This window comes from Pinus tabuliformis, chromosome 6, assembly GCF_031772625.1.
Source record: "Pinus tabuliformis cultivar Carrire ecotype Pingquan chromosome 6, CPIR1, whole genome shotgun sequence".
Classification (NCBI taxonomy): Eukaryota; Viridiplantae; Streptophyta; class Pinopsida; order Pinales; family Pinaceae; genus Pinus; species Pinus tabuliformis.
In genome coordinates, this window is record NC_142292.1 from 1,006,655,108 (window position 1) to 1,006,680,850 (window position 25,743).

At 42.6% G+C, this 25,743-nt stretch overlaps 1 protein-coding gene across 1 annotated transcript in view; it reads right to left on the reverse strand.

Annotated features, from left to right (window-relative positions):
* LOC149262401 (ubiquitin carboxyl-terminal hydrolase 6-like) overlaps nt 1-25,743 on the reverse strand; it is a 315,784-nt gene that overhangs the window by 197,112 nt on the left and 92,929 nt on the right. The window contains exons 8-9 of the mRNA XM_089424395.1: nt 9,226-9,285; nt 8,520-8,587 (exon numbers count right to left, since the gene is read on the reverse strand). Of these exons, the coding sequence (XP_089280521.1) occupies nt 8,520-8,587; nt 9,226-9,285 (128 nt within the window). The remainder of the gene's footprint in view (nt 1-8,519; nt 8,588-9,225; nt 9,286-25,743) is intronic.

Genomic DNA, 25,743 nt, shown 5'->3' on the forward strand with positions numbered 1-25,743 from the left:
ATCTTTAGATCAATCCTACACCTCTCGATGACAGGGATCCAAGAAAAATATCAGTTGCCATAAATAAGATGACCCACATGGAGTTTGGCCCTAGTTGCCAATTTTAACAACAGTCCCCAGCAATTATGCACTATCTGCTGCAAAGATATGGCTAACCAACCTCTGGTGCTTAAAAAATTCTGCAAATTTATATCTAAGCTCCTCAAGGAAAACCCAGAAATGGTTTGGCTTGATTTTGACCTCCCAAGATTGACCCCAAAAAGGCACTGCGTAGTCCCCAGCAATTCTACATTGTCTGTTGCAAAGATATGGCTGAAAACCCCACCTCCGGTGTTCAGAAAATTCTGCAAATTTATTTTCGAGGCCCTTGTCAAAAACCCAGAAAAACCCATAAATGGTTGGGCCTGGTTTGACCTTCCAAAATCAATCCCCAAAAGCCCTACGCTTTCCAATAGTAGTTAAAGCACGTTGTCTATCAAACCACCAACAAAATCCTTGCAAACACTCCTAAAATGTAGCAATCAACTCCACCAATACTTCCCTTATTTCTCCCGGCAAGCAATAGCCCCAATGGTTGAAACTCTATCTCCCATGTATGCCCAGTTTCTCTCCTCTGCGTTGGCCACAGAGTCAGCAAAATCACTCTTGAATATCGCTGCCATTTCCAGACTTCACTCACCCAATAGCCAACAAATCTATTGAGCCTTCTTCTCCTAATTTCTCCCAGCAACAGCCCTCTAGAAGAATGTTGCAATGGCCACACTAGATCCACTACAACGTCCCCAAGAAATACGCATTGTTGGGGCGAACTAAATACAAATGCTGGAAATATCTCTACAAATCTCCTCCGAATGATAATGGATGAACCTCTCTAGGGTGGCACTCGAAGTCCCCCGAAGAAAGGGTGAGTTCTTCGCTTGAAAAACTCTTGCTAAACAGCAAGTGACTCGGCTAAACAACTCAAGCAATAGAATCAAATTCGATAAACCAAGAATCCCAAATGAAGTGTGTTGCCTTCCTTTTATAACTTTCGTGGAGCCTTTCTTCCCTCTCATGCATTTCGAATCATTGGTTTAGGGAGTGTGTATTTCTTATGTGGGTGGTCCCCACATATCATTAACAAAACAAAATTAAATTAAATTAGCTTGCCTCTAACTCCTAATTCTTCTATCAAAAATCAAATGGGCTCCATCTTCACCAAAATTGGCTCCCAAAATGTAGAAATAAATCATGTTCCAAAATAAATTAGGAAGGGACATTACAGTCCTCCCTGCCAAAAATTGTTTGTCCTCAAGCAATGCCTGAACAAGTGCCCTCTCTGATTGTTGAACAACACTTTAACCACCAATAATACCAAGGTCTCAAATGTACCATTGAGTCATCCCCAATCTCAGCATTGTCCCGACATGAAGGAATCCCTCGATACCGGGATCCCAAGCCATCCTAATCAATGTGAAGCACACCTTGCTCCACTTGTTATCCAACCATATAATGGTACCAGAAGCCCTTTGCATACTAGCAATAAGTAGAGCATCATGATAATGTAGGACTCTACCCAACTCCCCATGAAATTTCCCTACTGAGTAGTCCATCTCATGCACTACAAGAGTAAACTCCTAAAGATGCAATCCAATCCTGGTGGGATTGAACCCTCGTCGACATGGGCCGCCCCTGATCTCCTCCTGTTGGTCACCCTTCCACACCTGTGAAGTTCACCACACCATCAACCAATCACTAAAACCAAATGCAAGATCTGGATGACCCTCCCCTGTAGAAACCAGCTCACCTCTACATAGTACAGGTAGCTTAATTGCTCAGCCCTGTTATGCCAAAATCCCCTGCCCGTCGCAGAAGGAACTTATCCTATCGACATCGTGACACTCTGGTCATGTCTAACTGCCTAGCATGCTTATACCAAAGCCTCCTCTCCCATAACTCTCAGCCATAATCTATGCAATGATCGAGGCTAGGCCAATCATGCCAAAGCGACTCAACAGTGCCAGCACCTATGACTCCATGGCTAGCCCCAATCCTGAGCAACAGTTTGCCTCGTCCTATGGTAAGGGCTTCGGTGATCCCCCATGTGTCCTCCTGTGAATAAAACAATCTGCCTGTTATCCCGACCATGCTCACTGAGGAGTGGAGTATCCCACCAATCTACTGGATCCCATAACCACACTGGAGGTCCACAACCCCCAATCCTCTCTGCCTACCGCTGTGATATGTTGCTAGTTGTTGGGACCCTTTTGTGCCCCGTCTCTGCCTCATGTAGGTATCCAATATGTAGGCACCGAGCATCAAGAACCTGTGTTGCAAATATCCAGTTGCTTTGTGTCTGCCAAATCACAGAGCGAGATCTGCTATCCCAGCTCCTGATGATGTGCTCGAGTACTGCTAGAAACCTAGGCATCATCTTGCCAACAAGGACTACTGTCCTCCGCACCTCATGCTCACCTAACGCCTCAAGTTGTCCAGCTGAAAAAGCACCATGTAACTCCCTCTCGGTCACCTCCCCAAGTGTGAGCCTAAGGGTGGAACATATGCTACCTCGACAATCAACCATGCCATCCCTAAGCCTGTAACCGTCAACTCGTGCACCTACCAAGTGTCTCAATTAAAGAGTCTCCTCTCAGCCCATGACACACGGCGTCTCATCCAACTGCCTCAGGTGAGCTTCCCATGCCCTGTTGCCTGAATGGAGAGTGTCAAAGGGCAAGAGCCAAACCGTTTGCGATTGTAAGCAACACTGGAGGATGATGGGCGGGTATGTCCCAAAGAGTATGATCAAGACTCTGTCGGAATGCTCAAGAGTAATCCTACGGACGACCCTCTCTCCGCCTCGGGCCTGCTAATAACCACCTCGAGGCCCTGGCTCCACTAAACATGGTGTCCCCAGATGCTCAACAATGTCCCCATCAATCCTAGGTGAGTTGCGTTCAATGGTACACCTGTTGTCCCTATCCATAAGTCTCCCTGGAGGCAACGCTCCAAGAGCCCGTTGTGTCACACCATGTGTCACTGCATACCACGAAGTACCACCGCACTCCTCGACATGCCACTGTACGCTGCAACCTGTCCATGTACACCACTGGATACCCCCGGTGACAGCTGTACCATCATGTGTCATGCTTGTGTCACTGCACCTGTCACTCCTCGCACATCCTCAATGCGATGTGAGTCACTCCTCCTACCACACAGTGTAAACTGGCATGATGTGGTATCCTACCATGCATCTCCATGCTCCTCTACAGGCCACTGCTCCTCGTTGCATAGCCCTACACACCACTAGGTGTTATGGCCTAGAATTGGGTTTGTATGCATCATGCCACATCCCTCTATACAACATTCGACGCTATGACCTACCTGACTCTATGCAGTCTTGTGTACCACTGCCTACTGCCATACCACCCTGTAAAATATGGTATCTCGCATGTGCCAAAGTGTCTGCCACTCTGCTAGTGACCCCACCATGACACACATCATGTCCCCTCGTCCATCCTGGTATACCTGAGCACCCTAACTCCACTCCTGCTAGAGGGGATATCTTTGTTGTGTCGATCCTATGTGACCCCTGAGTCCTAAACCTCAATAGGAGAACATCGTCTCCATACAATATCCAGTCCAGTGGCTTACCCATGCCACCTCCTTCAACCAACTCCTGCCAGAGAATGTTAATCATTTTGTGCCCCCATGCCCAACCAGCATGCCAAAACAACCAATGGAGTCTGCTCACAAACCACATGGCCACTATCACCAACTGGAACTCCCCCAAGGAATGCATGCGCTCAAGCACTAGATTGACTACCTCATCAATGACATAGCGATCACACATGTCTGATATCGGATAGGAAGCCCCACCTAGATGCCAATGCCAACCTGGGCCTCCAGTGCCATCGATATCTGAGAGCTCCCACTGAGCTTCACTCCAGACTATGACCATCTCCATGAGTCTAGCCCACTCCACCGTGTACCAACTCAGAATCTCTCGCCATCCAACCCCAAGAGAGGGATCGAATGCACAAACTCTAGCACATAGAACAAGCTCTCCATCCCGTGAATGTTTTACCTTACGCAGCTCATGTCGCCTCAACTCACCATCTTGGTCAACACATAAAATTTGTCGAGGTGTCCCTGCATCTCTCTCTCTGTGGTGCAAAGTTAGTCTAGCAATGTTGCAAGCCCCATCTATATAAGCCCAGAGAGAGCTACTATCTGGAAGTACTGCAACTTTGTTAACGGTTTGTGCATCTATCTACTCTAAATCAGAGGATGGCCCCAAAGAAGACTGCTCCTCCTCCTCCACCTCCACCATGGGCTCAACAAGAGTCGCAAACTGCCCCTCCATGACTAGCTCACACCCCTTTATGTGCCTTTGTACATATCAGCTCCTCATCGGCTCATCATCAAGGGTGGTGATGTCTCTCGGCACCTCATCATCCTGTCATGCACTACTGTTATCACCTGAAAACTTGGTCACAACCCCGAATACCTCATCAATGGATACCTCAACAACGGATGTCACCTCCTCAACGGTGGACATGTCTGTGTCTCCTGGCACCTCGTCAATGGATGGCCCTATGGGTGTATGTTCTACTCTCTCCCCCAAGGTGTCAATTGGTGCTATCAAAGAGGCCTCCAACAATGGTGACTCCTATGCCACACTGGGTATACCAATGTGCTCCTCACACTCCCACGTGTCCTCTACCTCATGCTCAATCTCCTCCTCAGGCCCCTCATATCTAAAGCCAGGTCTCCACCAGCAGAAGTGCCTCCTAGTCTCACCCTCTAACTGTTCCTATCCTGTCTGCTCCTTTCGAGGAGATCTGGTGTCTTGAGTCTGTCGATTTACCCCACATGGTGTAGATGGTTGCACCCCCACAGTTTGTGTACCTCTAGTGTCTCTGCTGTAAGGATGAGGATGGGTTTGGTTTGTCACCCTCCTCAACTGGGTCAACCTCTCATTGTCCCAATGGATTCCACCCCAGAATTTTTGCACACTGAATTTCTCTTGAGCCATGGGTTTGTCTATGGTTTCACCTGTTACTATGCCTACATACCCGAATCTTCCATGATCTTACTGGTTACCCACAGTTGGGCCAAGATCATGCTCTGATACCACTATAATGTTCCAAAATAGGAAAACAGTGATATGCAAGCAAATAACAATTTTCACCACAGAAATTTCAAAACAATTAGAAAACGCCCATAACTATCAGAAATATGGAAGCAATTGAGCCATTTTATTATAAACTGGTGCAAGAGTACAAAATATGGAAGGAATGCACCTAGGCTTGGCTCAAAGGCAAGCGGAGTAAAGCCGAGGTAAAGCACTGACAACCCAGAGCTACAATCAACTGACCAACTGCTACATTGCGCAGTGCCCAGCGATTCTACAGTGTCTGATTCAAAGATATGGCTGAAAACCCCACCTCTGATGCTCAGAAAATTTTGCAAATTTATATCTAGGCTCCTCAGGCAAAACCCACAAAAACCCAGAAATAGTTTGGCCTAATTTTTCCCTCCCAAAATGGACCCCCAAAAGGCACTGCACAGTCCCTAGCAATTCTGCATTGTCTGCTACAAAGATATGGCTGAAAACCCCACCTCCGGTGCTCAGAAAATTTTGCAAAATTATTTCTAAGGTCCTTGTCAAAAACCCAAAAAAATCGAGAAATGGTTTGGCCTGATTTTAACCTTACAAAATCGACCCCCAAAAGCCCTACGCTTTCCAATAGTTGTTGAAACACGTTGTCTGTCAAACCACCAGCAAAATCCTCCCCGGACACTCCTGAAATGTAACAATCAACTCCACCAATACTTCACTTATTCCTCCAGGCAAACAATAGCCCCAATGGCTGAAACTCTATCTCCCACGTATGCCCAATTTCTCTCTTTTTGCATTGGCCACAGAGTTTGCAAAATCACTCCTGAATTATGAATATTGCTGCCACTTCCAGCCCTCAAACTCACCCAATAGCCAACAAATCTATTAGCCTTCTTCTCCTAATTTCTCCTGGCAACAGCCCTCTGAAAGAATGCTGCAATGGCCACACTAGATCCACTACCACGTCCCCCAGAAATACGCACTGCTGGGGCGAACTGAATACAAATGCTGGAAATCTCTCTACAAATCTCCTTTGGATGATAATGGATGAACCTCTCTAGAGTGGCACTCGAAGTCCCCCAAAGAAAGGGTGAATTCTCCGCTTGGAAAACTCTTGCTAAACAACGAGTGACCCGGCTAAATAGCTCGAGCAACAGAATCAAATTCAATAAGCCAAGTATCCCAAATGAAGTGTGCTCCCTTCCTTTTATAACTTTCGTGGAGCCTTTCTTCCCGCCTTTTCTTCCTGCCTTTTCTTCCCTCTCATGCATTTCGAATCATTGGCATAGGGAGTGCATATTTCTTATGTGGTTGATCTCCACATATCATTAACAAAACAAAATTAAATTAAATTATCTTGCCTCTAACTCATAAGTCTTCTATCAAAAATCAAATTGGCCCTGTCTTCACCAAAATTGGCCCCCAAAATGTAGAAATAAATCATGTTCCAAAATAATTTAGGAAGGGACATTACAAAATATCAGACTAATATAAGTTTGTTAAGTTCCCCTACTGGATCAGTACAATTTTGTAGAGGTTTCCATGTACCTGATATTACGAGTATCGGAACAAGAGGAAACTCAGTAACTTTTAGTCAACATTTCGTGAGGCAGCTTTCATGTCTTTCTGAATGATCGAATACAACATAACAATAATACAAAACTCATCTGATTTTACCCAAAACAAAACAGACAAAGTTTATCCAGTAGCTATTCAGACTCACTGCCAGAAAAGTTAATCTGGCAGTAATTCAAACTCACTGCTAATGAGTCTCACTTGTCAACAAGAAGTTTGACTCGCAAGCACTTGCGGGTTAGCTCATTTTTTCACAAATTTTTCCCGTCTCACATTTTGCTGAGTTTTTCCCGAATGAAGTGATGGTATATATTAAAATATTTGTATCATCTGAGTTTTTGTCTATTCCAAGTCAAACTCTTACTCTCCACCCTCACCAAATTGACCTGAGTTTTGTAACTATGCAAGACAATGTTTGCACTTCAGAACTTTGTGAGTCGTGACTAACAAAAGATTTATTCCCATGAAACTATCAAAACATTAGAAGCCGAGGTGCTGGAAATTTTTTCAAATGAAAGGATAGAATTTATTCTAATTATTTCTATTATTTGAGTTTTTGTCAAGCCCAAGTCAAACTCTTACTCTCCCCTCACCAAGTCTTTAATTTACCTGAGTGTTGTCACTATACAAGATAACGTCACTAACAGAAGATTTCATTCTAAGAAAATATCAAAACGGTACTGGAAAAACATTTCTGCATTGAGAAATGGATCCCTGTATGAAACACCTAAGAAATTCAGCTGAAACGTTTTAGCAGCATTGCAGATGTTGAAATGCAATATCGACCATTCCAGTTTCCAGTTTCCATTTCCATCACTAAAATGGAAAACATATACAGAGATAAACTTACAACAACAAAAAATGAAAAAAAAAAGAATGCTAACCCCAATTTCTTACAAATCAAGTTCTAAATAGAGGATTTGTTCCTCCCTTAATGATCTCTCTTTTTCAGTTTTAGCACAAACTTGCAATTCATGAATAATACTCTGAAATTTTTTGTCTCATATATATATATATATATGATCTACAAATCTGTTCTGGAAGCCCTGTCTGTATTTGTACAGCATAGGTAACCAGGTGACTATCCTAGAGCATCTGTTAGTTTACCCTAGTGCCTCGGCGTATGCTAGTGGACCCATATGTGGTCTTCAACAATTGTGAAGTCATCTTTGTAACATTCCTCAATTATTAAAGAACTTACGTGCTGAAGGGTGAGATAGGCAATTTATTAATTACTTTTCCATGTTAAGTGGGGGTGTTAGAGTGGCAACCCTCAATACTATTTGAGATATTAATATTCATCACTTTATGTTATATGTGTGACCATATGCAACATTCAAATGTTGAGAGTACGGATAGGTGGTTAAGCTTAGCCACCTAGGAGCATTATAAATGTGTCAACTGAAACATGAAGTATGTGTTAGAAATGCATTGTTGCAACGTGAATGATAAAATCAGTGATTCAATAAAATATAAGTCATTTTACTCGGATCTGTATTGCACAAAAAAATGGAAGCATAAAAGTTGTTGAAAATATTTCCTTCATTAAAAATTGAAGTGTAATTTAATATAAATTATAGCTTTCCAGATTGCATGTTTGACCTAGTCAAATTCACTAAAAAAACATTACAAATTGTCAAATCATTTCCTAGTTTGTTCCAAATCTAGCATATCTCCAAACGATATAAACTAGCTTCACATATATAATCACTGCAGTTGTCTTCAAAGTGCGTGTAATAAATAGATCCTATCAACTTAAATGCTTTTTTCCACTCCCTATTTTTGCAGTCACAGAAATATATGCTCATCTCCCTCGTACAAGAATAACATATAGACTTACCTCGAATCTGGGGACTTGAGAGATTGTGACAGTGTATAGATAAGTTGGGTCCAGCATTCCTCTGCATCCTGCAACAACGGCCTATATGAAAAATCTAGCAATGAACATATTAAAGACAAGACATGCAGATACCTTTTTTGGTTGGTCTAACCCACGGGGATTTGAACTTTGAATCTCATGCTTTACATGTTACTTCATAAGAAGGTGATCGCCAATTGAGCTACACCACATGCGCTCAATACATGCAGATTTAATATAAATTTTGAACAACTGATAAAATAAGAGCCCCTGCTAGGGTAATGAGAAACTCACTACCTGAAAGCAAAGATTAGATAGATCCCATTATAGCACGCACTCTCAAAATTTTCTTTAAAAATACAAGAAATAACTGGTATAATTATCATTGAATTATATTTTGAGTGGGCCCAATGGTTAAAAACAGGTCTGCCTCGTAAGAGGTCACATGCTCAAATCTAGAAGATGTTAAGAGTATGTACACCTCCGTAGCCTTTAGCACTCAAATCACTGTGCGGAAGTGGATCCCTTGACCCACAAACAAGGGGTCTCATACACCAATTTCGTGTGTGTCTTGCCCATGACCTTAAAATTAAATTATTATTATTATGGACTATATTTCCTGTAACCAACCTTTACCTACATAAAACTACTATAAACATGTATCCTAGATATCTTTGAAGAAACAAACCTGTTGCATAAATAGCCCATTATGTTGCTGGGCAAACTGAGGGTACTTCTTTCTCAGCACCTGCAAAATCAAAAGTGAATGGCAATCATGTAAACAGAGTACAAACAACGATCAAATCACATATGATATGGAAAACTGATTAGCTTTGATTCGTACCAGAAAAAATAGCATGTATGATTCCCAAAATAGATAAAAACTTTACACATGAAGCGCAAAAAACTAAAAATTATCATATCTTAAGACCAGGTAAACTAAAATACAAGAAACATGCAATGCATTTTCACAATCATTAGCGTCCACTTTCTTCCATGCCCTAATTAACGCAAAAACCTAATTTTGAGATAAATTGTCCTAATTTTGTAATTTTATTCACATAGATTGGATTCTTCTCTTTAGTCACATAAAGATTAGTGCGAAGTAATTTGCATTAAGATTGACTTAACCCTACTAGTACAAATTACAAAATGGTAATGAGTATTTAACCAGCATGCCTCACGTCTAGATTTACATTAACATGTTTCCCTAGTATCTAATCTGTTTCTTAACTGTAAGGTTGCATAGAGACCTCACAGTTCACATGTTTCTAGCCAATTATCTTTTCAGTTAAAAATCAACTGTTGTAAATTTTAAATTCCACGCTGAACACTGAACACACTTCTTTCAACCTCACATTCTATGTTTAAACGTATCATCTAAATTTCTAATCCCAGAAAGGGTCTTATATTCAATAAGTCAGTGACAGTATGAGTCTACTATGGGCATGCAGATTTGGCTCCTGTATCAGAGATGTGGAATAAGGCAGCAACATCACTGCAAAGTGCACACTGCAAGGATCAACCTTCAGCACACATCAGACCGACATACAATGTTGTTTCACAATTATGCTACAATCCAAATGGCACACTCTAATTCTACATCCCAGTCATGTAGGCAGGAAATCCAGTTGAGCTAAAACTTGACATGCAACCAGTAATATCCCTATGGAAAATTAACAGCGATAAACAAAGCATCCATAGCATATGCAACACAAAATTTCACACAAAATTAAATACTCGGAAATACTCCAAAAATTGCACAGAACTGAGCCATTCTATTATAACGAAAACGGGGGTACAATATAAGCTCGGAATGTATGCGCGTGGGCTTGCCCAAGGCAAGCTAACAAGGCCCAGGTGATGGAAACAACTACTCAGCTGCTAGGAAGATGTTCCCCTCAATGCTTTGCGCTGGTCCCAGAAAACTGCATTGTTGGCTGGAAGAATCTGCTGTTTGGCCCTCCTCCAGTGCTCAGAAAATTCCGGGAAAATAACCCCAGTCTCCCCACAAATAACCCACCAAAACCCAGAAAGGGTTTGGTCTAATTCTAACCTCCGAAATTTGCCCCAATTTCCATGCACTTCTCCAACTGCTGGGTAAATCGACCCTCCAAGAAATAGCACTGTTTGAAGTCCCCAAAATGGTAGCAAGGTCCAGCGAAATTCCCCTCTGAAAGTCTCCACAAGTCTCAGCTCGCCTCAGCACCCAAATCAGCCTTCTCCCAAGCTCCCACGTGTGGCACGAAAACACCACTGCGCAGGCCCACACAGTCCCTGATGATGACTCAATGGCACAGCAAAACTCCCTCAAAATCGTGCCCAGCTAGCACTCCAAATCTCCAGCAAATGGTAGTCCACATCTCTCCCGGAAAACCCAATGATTTCCTTGCTCCACAACCAGCTCCCCTAAGTGATGCATATTTCCCTTACTGCACCCAACCAGCTGGAAAAGCTCCACGAATTCCCTGACAAACTCCTAGGCTAGCTCCCAACGTAGTGTAGATCACCTCCTTGGATTGGCACTCAAAGTCCACCGAGGGTAGGGTGAGATTCTCACATGAAAATCTCGTGTGCTCAGCAGCACTTGCAGAATTGGCTCTCAGCTCAAGCATGCTAGGCAAGTGTAAATGTCAAATGATCAAAAAGTCCCCAAAATGATGAATGCACCTCCTATTTAGCCTTGAGCCTCCAATTCTCCATGTGGGTCCCATACATTGACCCCCTTATCTCTCTTCCCTCCATGAGTGTGTATTAGCCAAGGGGAGTGTATTTCCCTTTGGGGGTGGCCCCCACCATCCACTAGCAATTCGATTTACCCTTTTTCCTTATGTTGGAGTCTTCTTTTAGCCCAAAATTGCAAGTGGGGCCCCACAACCCACTTTTCCTAAGTTGCAACCCAAAAATGACAAAATTGATCAAAATTGATATTTCACTTAGCAACATTGCTAAGTGGGAATATCACAGTCCTCCCCGCCAAGATGTTGCTTGCCCTCAAGCAACTGCAATGCTGGATGTTGAAGTATCTGCTCACCCTCCCAAGTGGCATCCTCATCGGGCAGGTTCTTCCATCTGATCAGAAACTCCCTGATGACTCTACTCCTCAATCTCCTCTCCCTGCTCTCCAAGATAGCCTCAGGCTCAAGAACTAGATGCCCATCATCATCCAATGGAGGTAGCTCAGTAGTTGTTGTCACGTGTTGTCCCAGTGCCTTTTTTTAAGGCATGAAACATGGAAGACATTATGCACTTTTCTCCCAGGGAAAAGCTCCAACTCGTATGCCACCTCACCAACCCTCCTAGTCACCCTGTAAGGACCATAAAAACGTGGTTGTAGCTTCTCAGCCCCCTTTTGCTTCAGCGTGGACTGCCTATAAGGTTGGAGGCGCAAGAAAACTAAGTCCCCCACCTCAAAATGTCTCTCAACCCTGTGCCTATCTACATACATCTTCTGTTGATTTTGGGTTGTTTGCAAGTTATCCTTGAGAGCCTTAAGAATGTTTTGGCTCTCCTGTATCCAATCTTTGGCCCTTGGGGCCCGACTGTCTCCAAAAACAAGGTCAGCAAAAGATAAAGCATCATATCCATATAAAGCTCAGAAAGGTGACATACTGATGGACATGTGATAGGTAGTATTGTAGCAATACTCCCCCAAGTGTAGCCATCTCGCCCAAGCTCATTGTTGCCCTGTCACGTAATTCCGCAAATAACCCTCCAACCATTTGTTAACTATCTCGGTCTTCCCGTCGATCTAGTGGTGGTAGCTAGTACTCAATGTGAGCTTTATGCCCACCAGCCTGAAGAGCTCCTGCCAGAAGACCCCATGAAGCGGTTGTCCCTGTCACTCACTACAGTCTTGGGGAGACCATGCAACTGGAAAAATTCCCTGAAAAACAACTCTACAACCTACAAAGCAGAGTACTTGGCAGGAATAGCGAAGAAATGGCCATACTTCATCGATTTGTCCACCACTACGTATATGCAATTGCGGCCCTGCACCATGGGAAGTCCTGTGATGAAGTCCATCAAGATGCTCTCCCATTTCCCCTTCGGAATAGGGAGCGGTTGTAATAACCCAGTTGGATGGGTCAACTCCCCTTTGTTCCTCTGGCAGGCCTTGCACTCGTGTACATGCCTCAGCACATCCCCCTTGAGGCCCTTCCACACGAAATGCTCCCTGACTATCCTGTAGGTCTTCAGGAACCCCTGGTGTTCTGACAACAATAAATCGTGCACTACATGGAGGATTCTCTCCCTCAATTGTGAACCAGGAACCAAATAAATGCACCCCTTGTAGTAAATGACATCTGCCATCATGCGGTAGCTCTCATCCCCATGGGTACCCTCCGAGATCTCAGTGTCTCACACGCCTGTCAATCCTTGGAGTATTGCACCAACAACTATGCTTTCCAATCATGGCAGATGTTCATGACAGAAAGTGTCGTGGACCTCCTATATAGGGCATATGCCACCACATTATGCTTGCCCTTGACATATTCTATGTCAAAATCGTAGCCCTGAATCCTGCTGACCCACTTTTGTTGTCTGTCATTGAGGCCCTTCTGCCTCAGAAAGTGATGAACACTGTTATGATCAGAGTTCACTCTGAACCTGTTACCAACCAAATACTATCAAAACTTGCCCAAAGCATGCATGATGGCCAGCATCTCCTTGTTGTAGATCGAGTACAACCTCTCGTGACTAAGGAGCTTCCAACTCTCAAAGGCTATAGGATGCCCCCCCCCCCCCCCCCCCCGTGACAATATTGTGCCAATGCCCTCACCTGATGCATCGCACTCCAAGGCAAACGGCTATGTGAAATCAGGTAGAGCCAATATGAGACTGTTAAAATTGGCAACTAGGGCCAAACTCCACATGGGTGATCTTATTTATGACAGCTGATATTTTTCTTGGATTCCTCTCTCCGAGAGGTGTAGGATTGACCTAAAGATCATCCGATTCTGACATGTACAAATGAAGTTATGAATTTATTTTGATTATGGACGAATTGTCAAGGTCGGCCAGCAAACTCATCTAGGCCCAAAAGCCCAACAATCACATCTATTCATCTTCAACGTTTGACTATAGATACATGATGCCTCATCCTCATTTGGACACACTTCATCTTCACACTTCTCTCTCTCTCTCCTCATTGATTGGGTACGGTTTCTAGGCCTCTCTCTCTCCTCATTGATTGGGTACGGTTTCTAGGCCTCTCTCTCTCCACACGTCCGAAATTTCAGGAAAGCGAAATTTCAGGAGGCGAAAATTTCAAGACAGTTTGACCAAGCGTTGACCAGCATGCATTGACCTCCTTTGATTTCATTTTTGTGAGGACTATCTCTGTTTGGATAGGCTTCATTTTTGGGCACAAAAATCGAGGTTAAACGTTGATTGTTGACCAGTGTTCACTGCAGCTAGGGCTGACCGCACGTGGGATGAATTTAATTGTTTTGAGGGTTGTTTTATCTTGTTGTTTGGAGGCCGAAGTTGACTGAAGTTGACCGATTCACTGAGAGTCAAATCTGCCCTGTTGACCAACGTTGACTTTTCAGGTTAGGGCTCTTTTGCTGCTATTATAAATTTTCAGGTTTGTAAATTGTACTCTCACTCTGCTGAACTATTGAAGACTATAAGAAGAATTGATCAAGGGTTTCCCCACATTGGGGTTTGTCCCTGGCTAGTGCCACGTCTTGTGTCCTCTTGTCTTGGCTTGTCTTCTACTCTTTATGTTTATGTTCTATCTACATTTTACTATCATGTTGATGTGATTGCTAAACTGGATATTGATATTGGGCTAATAAAGAAATTGAAGTAAAATTGCTCTAAAGCATAGAAAATACCATTGTTGCCTAAAATTAACATGGTACTGGAGCTGAGGTGAAGACAAAGCCCAAGCAAGAGTGAAAGAGAAATCACCAAAGACAGTTGGACAAGGACAAAAGACTCAATGGGTTCCTCATCCTACTTCCCGACATCTTACTTCCCGACTGACGACAAGCTCCATGATAAATCTGACTATCATGGATGGAAGATGTCTCTTGATTTGACCTTGGAAGAAAAAGAAGTGATGGATTATGTGCAAGGTAAAATTCATGAACCTCCTTCAAATGCATCAGCTGCTGCGAAGACCAAGTACAATAGGGCTAAAGTCAAAGCAAAGAAGATTATCAGGGATTCCATTGACAAGCATTTGGTGGCCTATATCTCTGAATTGAAGACCTCCAAGGAGATCTACGACAGGTTGGTCGGCATATTCAAGGTTAGTAATGCTAATCAAATTCTATTTCTCAAGAATAAGTTGAAGGATATTAAGAAGGGCAAGGACGAGGATATCCAATCCTATTTCTTGAGGATTACTGAGATCAAGAATGATCTACTCTCGATTGGAGAAGTCATTCCTGACAGGGAACTTACTCTCACCACCCTTGGAGGACTCCCACCTGAGTGGTATGTATTTAGAACCACCGTCCTCAACAATGATCGAATTCCAAGGTTTGAAGAATTGATGTCAAGATGCATTCAAGAAGAGACGAATGGTGGAGCAAGAAATGCCTTCTAATAGAAGCAACCCCACTGCATTCTCCGCTCATGCCAAAAGGAGAAATAATGCAGGGTCTAAAGGTCATTTCCATGGAAAGCCAGGATCTAAGGGAGGAAGGAAAGGCAGGTGCTTTGTTTGCAATAAGTTTGGCCACTATGCAAGGGAGTGTCCAAATAGAAGCGACACATCACATGATGATGATCACAATCATTCCAGGGGCAACCTCAGCAACAACAATCAAAGGAATGACAGGTCCAATGGCAAAGGAAAAAGGAATGTGGGGCATCAAGGAAATGGTCGACCCTCCAAGAAATCAAGGAACTCCAGGTATGAAGAATCAAATGTTGTTAACAATAAGCAAAAAGAGTATTATCTTATATCGGCCCTCTCCACTGAATCTCCTCTGAACACTTTGGGAAATTGGCTAATTGATAGTGGTGCCTCAAGGCACTTCACCGGGAACCAAATAAATGCACCCCTTGTAGTAGATGACATCTACCATCACGCGGTAGCACTCATCCCATGGGTACCCTCCAAGATCTAACACGCTTGTCAATCCTTGGAGTACTGCACCAACAATTGTGCTTTCCAAACATGGCATATGTTCATGACAGAAAGTGTCGCGTGCCTCCTATATAGGGCATATGCCACCACATTATGCTTGCCCTTGACATATTCTATGTCAAAATCGTAGGCTTGAATCCTGTTGACCCACTTTTGTTGCCTGTCATTGAGGCCCTTCTGCCCCAGAAAGTGACGAAGATTGTTATGATCAGTCTTCACTCTGACCCTGTTACCAACCAAATACTATCAAAACTTGGCCAAAGCATGCATAATGGCCAGCATCTCCTTGTTGTAGATCGAGTACAGCCTCTCGTGTCTAAGGAGCTTCCAACTCTCAAAGCCTATAGGATTCCCCCCCCCCCCCGGCCTCCCCGTGACAATACTGTGCCAATGCCCTCACCTGATGCATCGCACTCCAAGGTGAACGGTTGTGTGAAATCGGGTAGAGCCAATACCGGACAACTACTCATCACCTCCTTGAGGTGCTCAAATGTTGCCTCTGCCCTGTCGGTCCATGTCAATGCCCCTTTCTTGGTCAAATCTGTGAGGGATGTTGCTAGCAGTGAGAAGCCCTTTAAAAACTTCCTATAATAGGTGAAAATACCTACAAACCCCCTCAACTCGGTTACATTCCGGGGAACTGGACAATACCGGATGGCTCTAATCTTCTCCTCATGCATTCGCACTCCATCCTCTCCAATGATATGTCCCAAGTAGAGCATCTCGGTCAGCCCAAACTCACACTTGGACAGTTTCTATTGACACCTAATCCTCAGGATTGGATGAATATAATGTAAATAGATAAATAAGTAATATGAACAGTCATCGGGAGATGAAGTGAACAGTCTCTCCCTCATGTATATAATGAAGACCTACCTGAAGGAATAACACACGAATCAATTTTGGTTGAGGAGTTACTGCATGGTCTGACATGGTATCAGAGCCAGCTCCCAAAATAGTTGTAACTCCCACTGCCTACTGCTCTCTGTCCCCTCCACAGTCGCTGCTGTGTGTTGTACGCTGGCCTGACATGCGTTGAACTATCCTAATGAACTCCTGCTCTCACTCAGAGTTATTCCTACTCTGTCTTCTATCTGCTGAATGCATACAGTTCTTTGTTGTACGCTATACGCTGCTGTCAAAATTTTTTTGAACCATACGCTGGTCCGTTGAACTGTTTTGTAATGGTGAACCCGACGTGAACGCTGGTCCATTGGTAAAGCTTTGTAATGGTGTCCGTTGGTAAAGCTTTGTAATGGTTAACCCGATGTGAACGTTGGTCCGTTGGTAAAGCCTTGTAATGGTGAACCTCTGTTGCATTGGTAAACCTTTGTAATGGTGAACCTCTGCTGTGTTGTTAATGGTGAACCTCTGTTGCGTTGTTAGTGGTGGAGATGCGGGGTACGAGTCTTCCTACTGTGAAGAGCTGCGCATTAAGTTTTTCAGTGCTTTGACAATTTTAATGAAGCTAAGACTTTTTAGATTTCAATACCTGTTTCAGTTATCTGAATATTGCATGTGACAAATCTGGTGGTGGGGCTTGTGTCTATATAGTAATTTGCGTGGAAGTGTAAGGCCCTTATGGTTTTTGGAATCCGTGAGCATGTGGATTGCTACAGCAAGAGGAGGATTACCGTGGAATGTCAATATATATACGTTTGTTTGAATCTGCAACGTAGTATGATTTATAAACAATGCCTGTAGCGTGGACATACCTTACGTAGTAGTTATAGTTGTTCTAAGATACATAAGAATATATTTGTTGAAGAGATATTGAACATTGATGCAATGAGTTAAGGATTAGTCTCACGTATTGATAGTTGAATTTTCTGTCAAGTCATATCAAAAATATATTTCTTTGAATTGTAATTTTTTTGATAAAAAAAAAAAAATTACCACCAGAAGTACAATTTTACTGTATGTTGGCAGAAGTATTTTTTTTACAGTATGCATTCAATCATATCCATCGTGGGAATAGTTTTCACTGGCCAAGAGAACTATCCTGAGTGGTCCCGGATGATAAAACACACGCTCATTTTCAATGAGCTGTGGAAAGGAGTGTGTGTCGGAGACGGAGACAATGACCCAAAACAACCTACCTCAGACAAAGAGCTTGTCATTTGGGAAAACAAGAACAACAAAGCTTATGCATTAATCGCAGCATCTGTAAATGAAGAGGTGAGTCGCCATATTTTGTCATTCTCAACTGCCTTTGAAGCCTTACAAAAGCTGAAAGAACTCTATGACTCACATTCTGCACTCGAAGTTGTTCAACTCATGATTAAACTCTTCACACTTGAACTGCAAAATAATGATCCTCTTGCTCTTGCATCTGAAGTAAAGTCTATAATGCATGATATCAAATCCACTAAGGTTGAATTGGATATCCCTCTTATCGCTTTTCTCAAGGCACTTTATCCTACTTACTCCAATTATCTTGAGTCACTGGAAGCAAATGGAAATCTCAAAGATATCACCTTTGACTCTCTTGTGAAAAAGTTCGTTGAAAGAGAGAAAGCTTTTGGAAAGAAGACAGCCCCTGAATCTTCTGAAGAGGCCGTGTGCCTTGCTCATAAAGAAAAGCATCCTGCTCAAGATTCTTCAAGAGGAAGAGGTGCTCGAAGAGGAAGAGGAAAATATTTCAGAGGAAGGGGGGCAGACATTCTCAAGGAGAAAAGGCAGATTTGCACTGCATTCGCTGCAAAAGAAATGGATCACATGATGCCTCTACATGCAAGCTACCATGGGACAAAATTGAGCAGCAAAGAAACCAACAGAAAGGTAAAACTAATGATACAGACAAAGGTAAAGCACCTGAATCCGCTCACTATGTTGTGGCACAATGTAACATTGGAGTAAATGAAGATTTATTTAATGCTTCACTTGCTTCTTGGAAAAATGATTGGTTGCTTGATTCAAGAGCAACCTGCCACATGACTCATAGAAAAGATTTTTTTGAAGAATTTACTGACAATGTTGATGGAGAAGTATACTTTGCAGACCAATCAAAAATCAAGCCATCAGGCTTTGGCACAATCAGGCTTAAATTGGTTGGTCTTCCAGACTTTCTTCTGCATCATGTTCTATATCTCCCACAGCTCAAGAGAAACTTGTTGTCCTTGGTCCACATCCGCTAGCAAGGTCACTCCATTCATATGTTTGATGGCAAGCTTGAGGTGAGAAAAGCATCTGACCACTCACTTGTCATGAGGGGAATAGAAGAAGAAAGGCTTCTCAAGCTGCAAGGAACCTCTGCTCGTGCACAACATTTCTCATACAATTATCATCATGAAGAAGGTACACTTCCATCAAGTTTATTATGGCATGCTAGATTTGGACATTTGAACTATGGCAGCCTCCGCTTGTTGAAGAAAAATGGTGTTGCTGGTTTGCCTACAATTCCTAGCAAATTTAAACAATGTGATGCTTGTATTCTAGGAAAGCATAGCAAACAGTGTTTTCATGATTCACATTCAAGAGCACATAGAAAACTTGAACTCATTCATTCAAATTTATGTGGTCCAATGCCTGTTCCTTCTGCAAATGGAAATAAATATATGATGACATTTATTGATGGCTACACCAGAATGTGTTGGGTTTATTTATTGAAGAACAAATATGAGGCTTTTCAAACATTCAAGAATTTTCATAAATGGATTGAAAATGATGCACAATCTCATATTGGGTCTATTCGCACTGATAATGGAAAAGAATACACATCAAATGAATTTGAAAACTATCTTCGCCAACATGGGATCAAACATCAAACAACTGTACCTTATAATCCCCAACAGAATGGTGTAGCTGAAAGAATGAATAGGGCAATCTTAAATACGGTACGATCCATGCTCTTCTTCAAAAATGTAAAGATAATGTTTTGGGCTGATGTTGTTCTATGTGCTGCATATATAAAGAATAGATGTCCATCTAATGCTATTAGAAACAAGACTCCATATGAAATGTGGTATGGACATATTCCTTCGGTAAAGCATCTCAGGGTCTTTGGTTCCACCTGTTATGCCTTGATACCAAAGGTACATAGAAACAAACTCGGTGCTAGAAGTCGTAAGTGTATCTTCCTGGGGTATTCAAACACCTCCAAAGCATATCGTCTCTATGATGAAGTAAATAAAAAGTTTGTTGTATCTAGAGATGTATTTTTTCTTGAATCATCCAAAACTGACCATGTTGTTGAGCGGCAACTTGATCGCTTGGATAGATTCGCAAAAGCAAAATCATTTCAAGAATTTGATAATCAGATTCCACATCTTGAAGGGGGGATTCCTATACTAGATCAACATGTGGAATCTTTTTCTGAAGAACACTCTCCCCTGCATGAAACTCCAACAACGAATGATGCTTTAAGTGATGTGATTAACAGAATTGGGAGACTCAATCTCGATTCAGTCCCAACTCAATCAGCAGAGCAACCTCGACCATCTGAAAAAGGTCCCCCAAAGTGGCTGACAAAGACACTTGAAAGTGTTCATCCTGATGAGGTTGGAAAGACAGGAACTAGAAATTCAAACCGGCAAAATGGAGGTGATGTGGATGACTCTAATTCACCTGTTGATATGGATGTTTCTTATGATTGTGAATTGAACTTGTCTACAGATTTTGAACCAACTTCCTTCAAAGACTCTGCTTCTCATGACAAATGGAAAGAAGCGATGCAAAAGGAGTATGATGCCCTCATAAAGAATGGCACTTGGACGCTGGTTGATCCTCCATTAGGAACCAAACCAATTGGCTGCAAGTGGGTCTACAAGAACAAGTATAAAGCTGATGGCTCACTTGACAAGCATAAAGCTAGGCTTGTGGCAAAAGGTTTTGCACAGAAGGAAGGGGTCGATTATGAGGAGACTTTTGCCCCCACAGCAAAATGGGCTACCATCGGACACTCTTTGGCATTTGCCCTAGCAACTCAGAACGGTTGGAAAGTCCATCAAATGGATGTAAAAACTGCTTTCTTAAATGGAGATCTAAAAGAGAATGTTTTTATGTCTCAGCCTGAAGGACTTGCTGTGAAAGGACATGAACATAAAGTATGCAAACTTGTGAAGTCCTTATATGGCCTCAAACAAGCACCGCGAGCCTGGTATGAAAAACTAACTGAGCATCTTCTGAAACCCAATTTCAAACATTATCATCTTGATGATGCAACTTTATTTGTCAAGAAAGTTGGCAAAACAGTTGTATATCTTGTGGTATATGTAGATGATTTTTTGATGACAGAGAACAATGAAAGCTACATTGCATCCATAAAGAAGGAATTGGGGAAAAGTTTTGAAATGACTGATTTGGGCTATGTTCATTACTATCTTAGCATTGAAGTAACCCAACATCCGAAGTCCATATTTCTTTCTCAAAAGAAATACATTGGAGATCTGTTGAACAGGTTTGGCATGACAGAATGCAATCCTCTTACTACTCCAATGGAACAAAACTTAAAGCTCACATCTATTGAAGGAAAAGAATTTGAAGATGCAACAAAGTATAGACAGCTTGTAGGAAGTCTCAACTACCTAACTACTACCAGACCAAACATTTCATTCGCTGTTGGAATCCTCTCCAGGTTTATGCAAAAGCCTTGTGAGGGACATTGGTCTGCTGCAAAAAGAGTTCTAAGGTACTTGAAGGGAACTCAAGACTTTGGAATCAAGTATACACAAGTGGATGACTTCATCTTGACTGGATACTCTGATTCAGACTTCGATGGAGACAAAGAAACTGGAGTATCTACTTCAGGATATGCTACGAGTCTTGGATCAGGAGCTGTCTCTTGGAGATCACGCAAACAATCAGTTCCAGCAGATTTCACAACAGAAGCAGAATACGTGGCAGCGGTTGAAGCAACAAAATAAATTGTGTGGCTCATGAAAATTCTTGAAGATTTGCAGGTAAAACAAGTACAATCAACTCCACTCATGATTGACAATACCTTTGCAATAAAGTTGGCCAAGAACCCAAAGTTCCATGATCGAACGAAGCACATCAATACTAAATATCATTTAATTCGACATCATGTTGAGGCCAAAACAATCCATCTCCGTCATTGTTCCACTAATGAGCAAATTGCAGACATCTTCACCAAAGCGCTTGGAATATAAAAGCTTGAACGATTCAGAATGATGCTTGGACTCACCAACATCCCTTCAGATTAAGGGGGGGAATGTTGACACCTAATCCTCAGGATTGGGTGAATATAATGTAAATAGATAAATAAGTAATATGAACAGTCATCGAGAGATGAAGTGAACAGTCTCTCCCTCATGTATATAATGAAGACCTACCTGAAGGAATAACACACGAATCAATTTTGGTTGAGGAGTTACTGCCTGGTCTGACAGTTTCCAATAGAACTGTTGTCCCTCCAAAATACGAAGCACCTCCTTGAGATGTTGCAAGTGCTCCTCCCACATCCTGTTGTAGATCAATATGTCGTCAAAGAACACCAGCACAAATATGCTCGAGCGTTGGTAAACCCAAAGGGAATAACCAAGAACTCAAAATGGCCATAGTAACATCTGAATGTTGTCTTGGGGATATCCTGATCCTCACCCGAATCTCATTTTACCCCGAATGCAGATTTATCTTAGAGAAGTACTTGGCTCCTTTAGGCTCATCCATAAGCTCATCTATGCGGGGAATGGGGTATTGTCTCTTCAGCGTCTTCTTGTTGAGGGCTCTATAGTCAATCCACATCCTCTGCGTGCCATCCTTCTTCTTCACCAAGACAACTGATGAAGCGAAGGGACTAGAGTTGGGCCTGATGTGCCCCAATGTCAACTCATGAATATCCCACTCAATCTCATCCCGATAAGCCTTGGGATGTCAGTATGAGGTCGTGATCACTGCATGCACCCTTGGCTGTAGCTCAATAGTGTCCTCAAGCCCCCTATCAGGTGGTCGTTCTGGCGGAATGTCTCCGAACATTATTGGATACTTGTCTAAAATGGCTTGGATGTCCGGGTACGGTGGTTGAGGTTTTCCCCCTACATCGGATCTCCTCAGCTCCACAGCCCACTCTATATCACCATGCCTCAAGTCTACCTCCATCCTATGCGTCGACACCGTCTATGGGGTGTGTGCATGAGTGCATGCCTCTAAATAAAACATCTTCCCGTCAAGCCCCGCGAACTCCATCCCCAACTTTTGCCAATTAGTAGTAACACGCCCAAGAGAGTATAGCCACTGCACACCAAGCACCATGTTGGTGTCTGGAACATCAACCACAAAGAAGTGGTCTATCATACAGTAGTTCCCCATCACCACTGTCATCATGGGAACGTATCTAGCGCACTGCATGGTACGGTCTCCCAGCACCAAAACTGAGAATCCCTCAGAGGATTTTGTGCATATGCCCCTCCTCTCCACCATTTGGGTATCTACGAAATTGTGAGTGGCCCCAATGTCTTTTAGCACCGAAACATGTTGCTATTGATTTCTGGTAGCACCGAATGTGCTCTAAGCCTCAAAATTTGCAAGGAGGCTAGGACACATGTATTCCAAAATACCCAGCAATCGTTTTGGGAAATTCCACCCAGAGACAGTTTTATTAAAATAATTAATTATTTTTAATGGATGCAACTTAGGAAATTAAAATAATTAAAGGGTGTTAATTAAACTGGGGGCGAAACTTCTAGAAGAAGACTAGGATCAAGTCAAAATGATCTGAGCCATTGATAAGAATCTAATATGGGACGTTGATTGACCAACAAGAGGATTATAAGAAGAGGCTTGATGGGCATTTGGAAAATACATCAAGTGAGAGCTCAGAGATCGATTTTCTCAAGACAGCAGCGCAGCAATTGTCGCAGAAGTCATCAAGGAGATTTCTTGCAGTGAGGAGCAGGGATAGTTTTCCGGTTGGAGAGTTTCCTGATCTGGGGATACATTGCAGAGAAGGCAGAGAGAGATCCAGAAGAGGCAGCACAGAGCTTCAGAGGGAGTCTGAGATTCCACTGGGAAATCAAGTTCCAGAGCCAGAAGCCAGGGTATGAGACCAAAGGGCCAGAGGAACAAAGTTCCAAACAGCAGAAGATCCGTAGAAGAGGTGACGCAAACCCCAGAGAGGCTAACGCAGAGGCTGCACAGAGCCAACGTTGTGCCAGCCATTCTGGGCCTGGATCAGTGTCGGTTCGCCAGTGATAGTGTGAGGTATTTCTCACCAATTTACTTGGCAGTCAGATTCTCTGTATAGGATTTCCATTTTGGTCATCCGAAGAATTGTATTCAAAAAACTACTGCTTAATAATACAAACCCTCAGTTGTTGCACCGGTTTTTCGACATTGAGTTTTTCCAGGGACATTTGTCCAAAAACAATGGTGTCACTTGTGTGTGTGTTATTTCTTCTTGCTTAGTTCTTGTTTCCGAATATTATTTATGTTGTGAAGGTTGTAGTTGTATGTATTTCGATGTTCACTGTGTAATAATATAAATAACTTGTAAGAGAATTAGTAAGTAGGAGAAATAACATCAGATTGTTGTAGTAGGGATTTGGGTATCCAAATTTTCACATGGTATTAGAGCACAGGTGGAGCAAGAGAGAAGACCAGAAGAGCCCAACGTTGAAGGGGAGGGATATCGAAGTGTTGCGTAGGAAACAGATCAAATCCCTAGAGGGATTGCGCAGTTCCAAGCCAGGAGGGCAAGATTCTCGAGGAAAATCTCTCTCTGAATGAGTTGACGAGAGGTAAGATTTCCAATTCATGATTTCTCAGTGGCAGAAAGAGCAGCGCAGCAACAGATCCAGCATTGAGCAGTCTTCAGGTGAGACGCAGTTTTCTGCAGTAGTTGTTGGGGCAGAAAAACGTTAGAAGGAAGAAAACACCTTTTGAGAGAATTTCTTCCTCAGTGAATTCCTAGCCAAGGAATTCTATTTCTCAATTGTTAAGCAACAGTAGCGAGGAGCACATCTACTAACTCCAGTAGGGAGTGCATAGGCCAGCCTAGCAACTACAGAGGGTAGAGGGAGTAGTTCGACTTTTTGTTGGCAGAGATGGCAGCGAATGGGCTAAGAGATCAAGATCGATTGGACGGAGCATCCAACTATGTGATCTGGAAGGCTAGGATCTCCTGCCTTCTAGATGAACATGATCTCAAAGCCTATGTCGACATTGTGGTAGGTGAACCTACCGATGCAGATCCGCTCAAGAAGTACAAAGCTGAGATGGCGAAGGCCAAGCAGTTGATCCTCGACAGAGTGAGGGATAATGTTGCAATGTTGCACTAATCGTTATCGGGATAATATCGGCGTGAGGAAAAAATCGTAATAATCGGGAAAAAATCGGTAATAATCGGGAAAAAATCGTTTGGTACAAAAATATTCATTTTTTTTTCAATTTTTTTAATATCTAAACCATCTACAACATAAAATAAATACATTGACACATAAATATGATAAAAGAACTAATATATAAGATGTTTAATATCATTTCTAGTGCTAAAATCACACATAACAGTGAATCATGTCCTGAATAGTAAGTCTTGACTCCTGAGTCCCAACTCAACCTCAAAATATCAACAAAAAATATAATAATGTATCTCATATCATGAGTCATAATGTCATATACAATGAAATGAACCAAATAACTAAAGTCTAATACTACTGATTTCCTTTGCCCCTCTAGATGTAGATGTCGGTGGAGTTGGCAGGCCACAGTAGACTATGGAGTCTGTTGTGCTCTAGAAGCTGAAGAACTAGGAGCTACAGGAGGTAGACCACATCCTCTACTTGTGACAGGGGTAGCTTGGGTCACCTCCTCCTCCTCAAGGAAGAAAAAAAAAAAAAAAAAAATTCCCAAAAAATCGCCTATAAAAAAAAGTCCAAGTACTACTCGCGATTTTATCTTTTTGCTGAAAAAATCGCGAAAAAAAGATAATATCGTGATTTTAACAACACTGTGTTATATGTCACATTATTGGCAAAGGGGCGACCAAAGAGATATGGGATGCCTTGGCTACGTTGTATCAAGGATGTTCCGAGCAGTGGAAGATGTACTTGGAGGAGAAAATGAGATCTGCGAGGATGCAGAAAGGGGAATGCATTGATCTGTTCCTATCGAAGCTTCAGGAAGTCTGAGATCAGTTGTAGG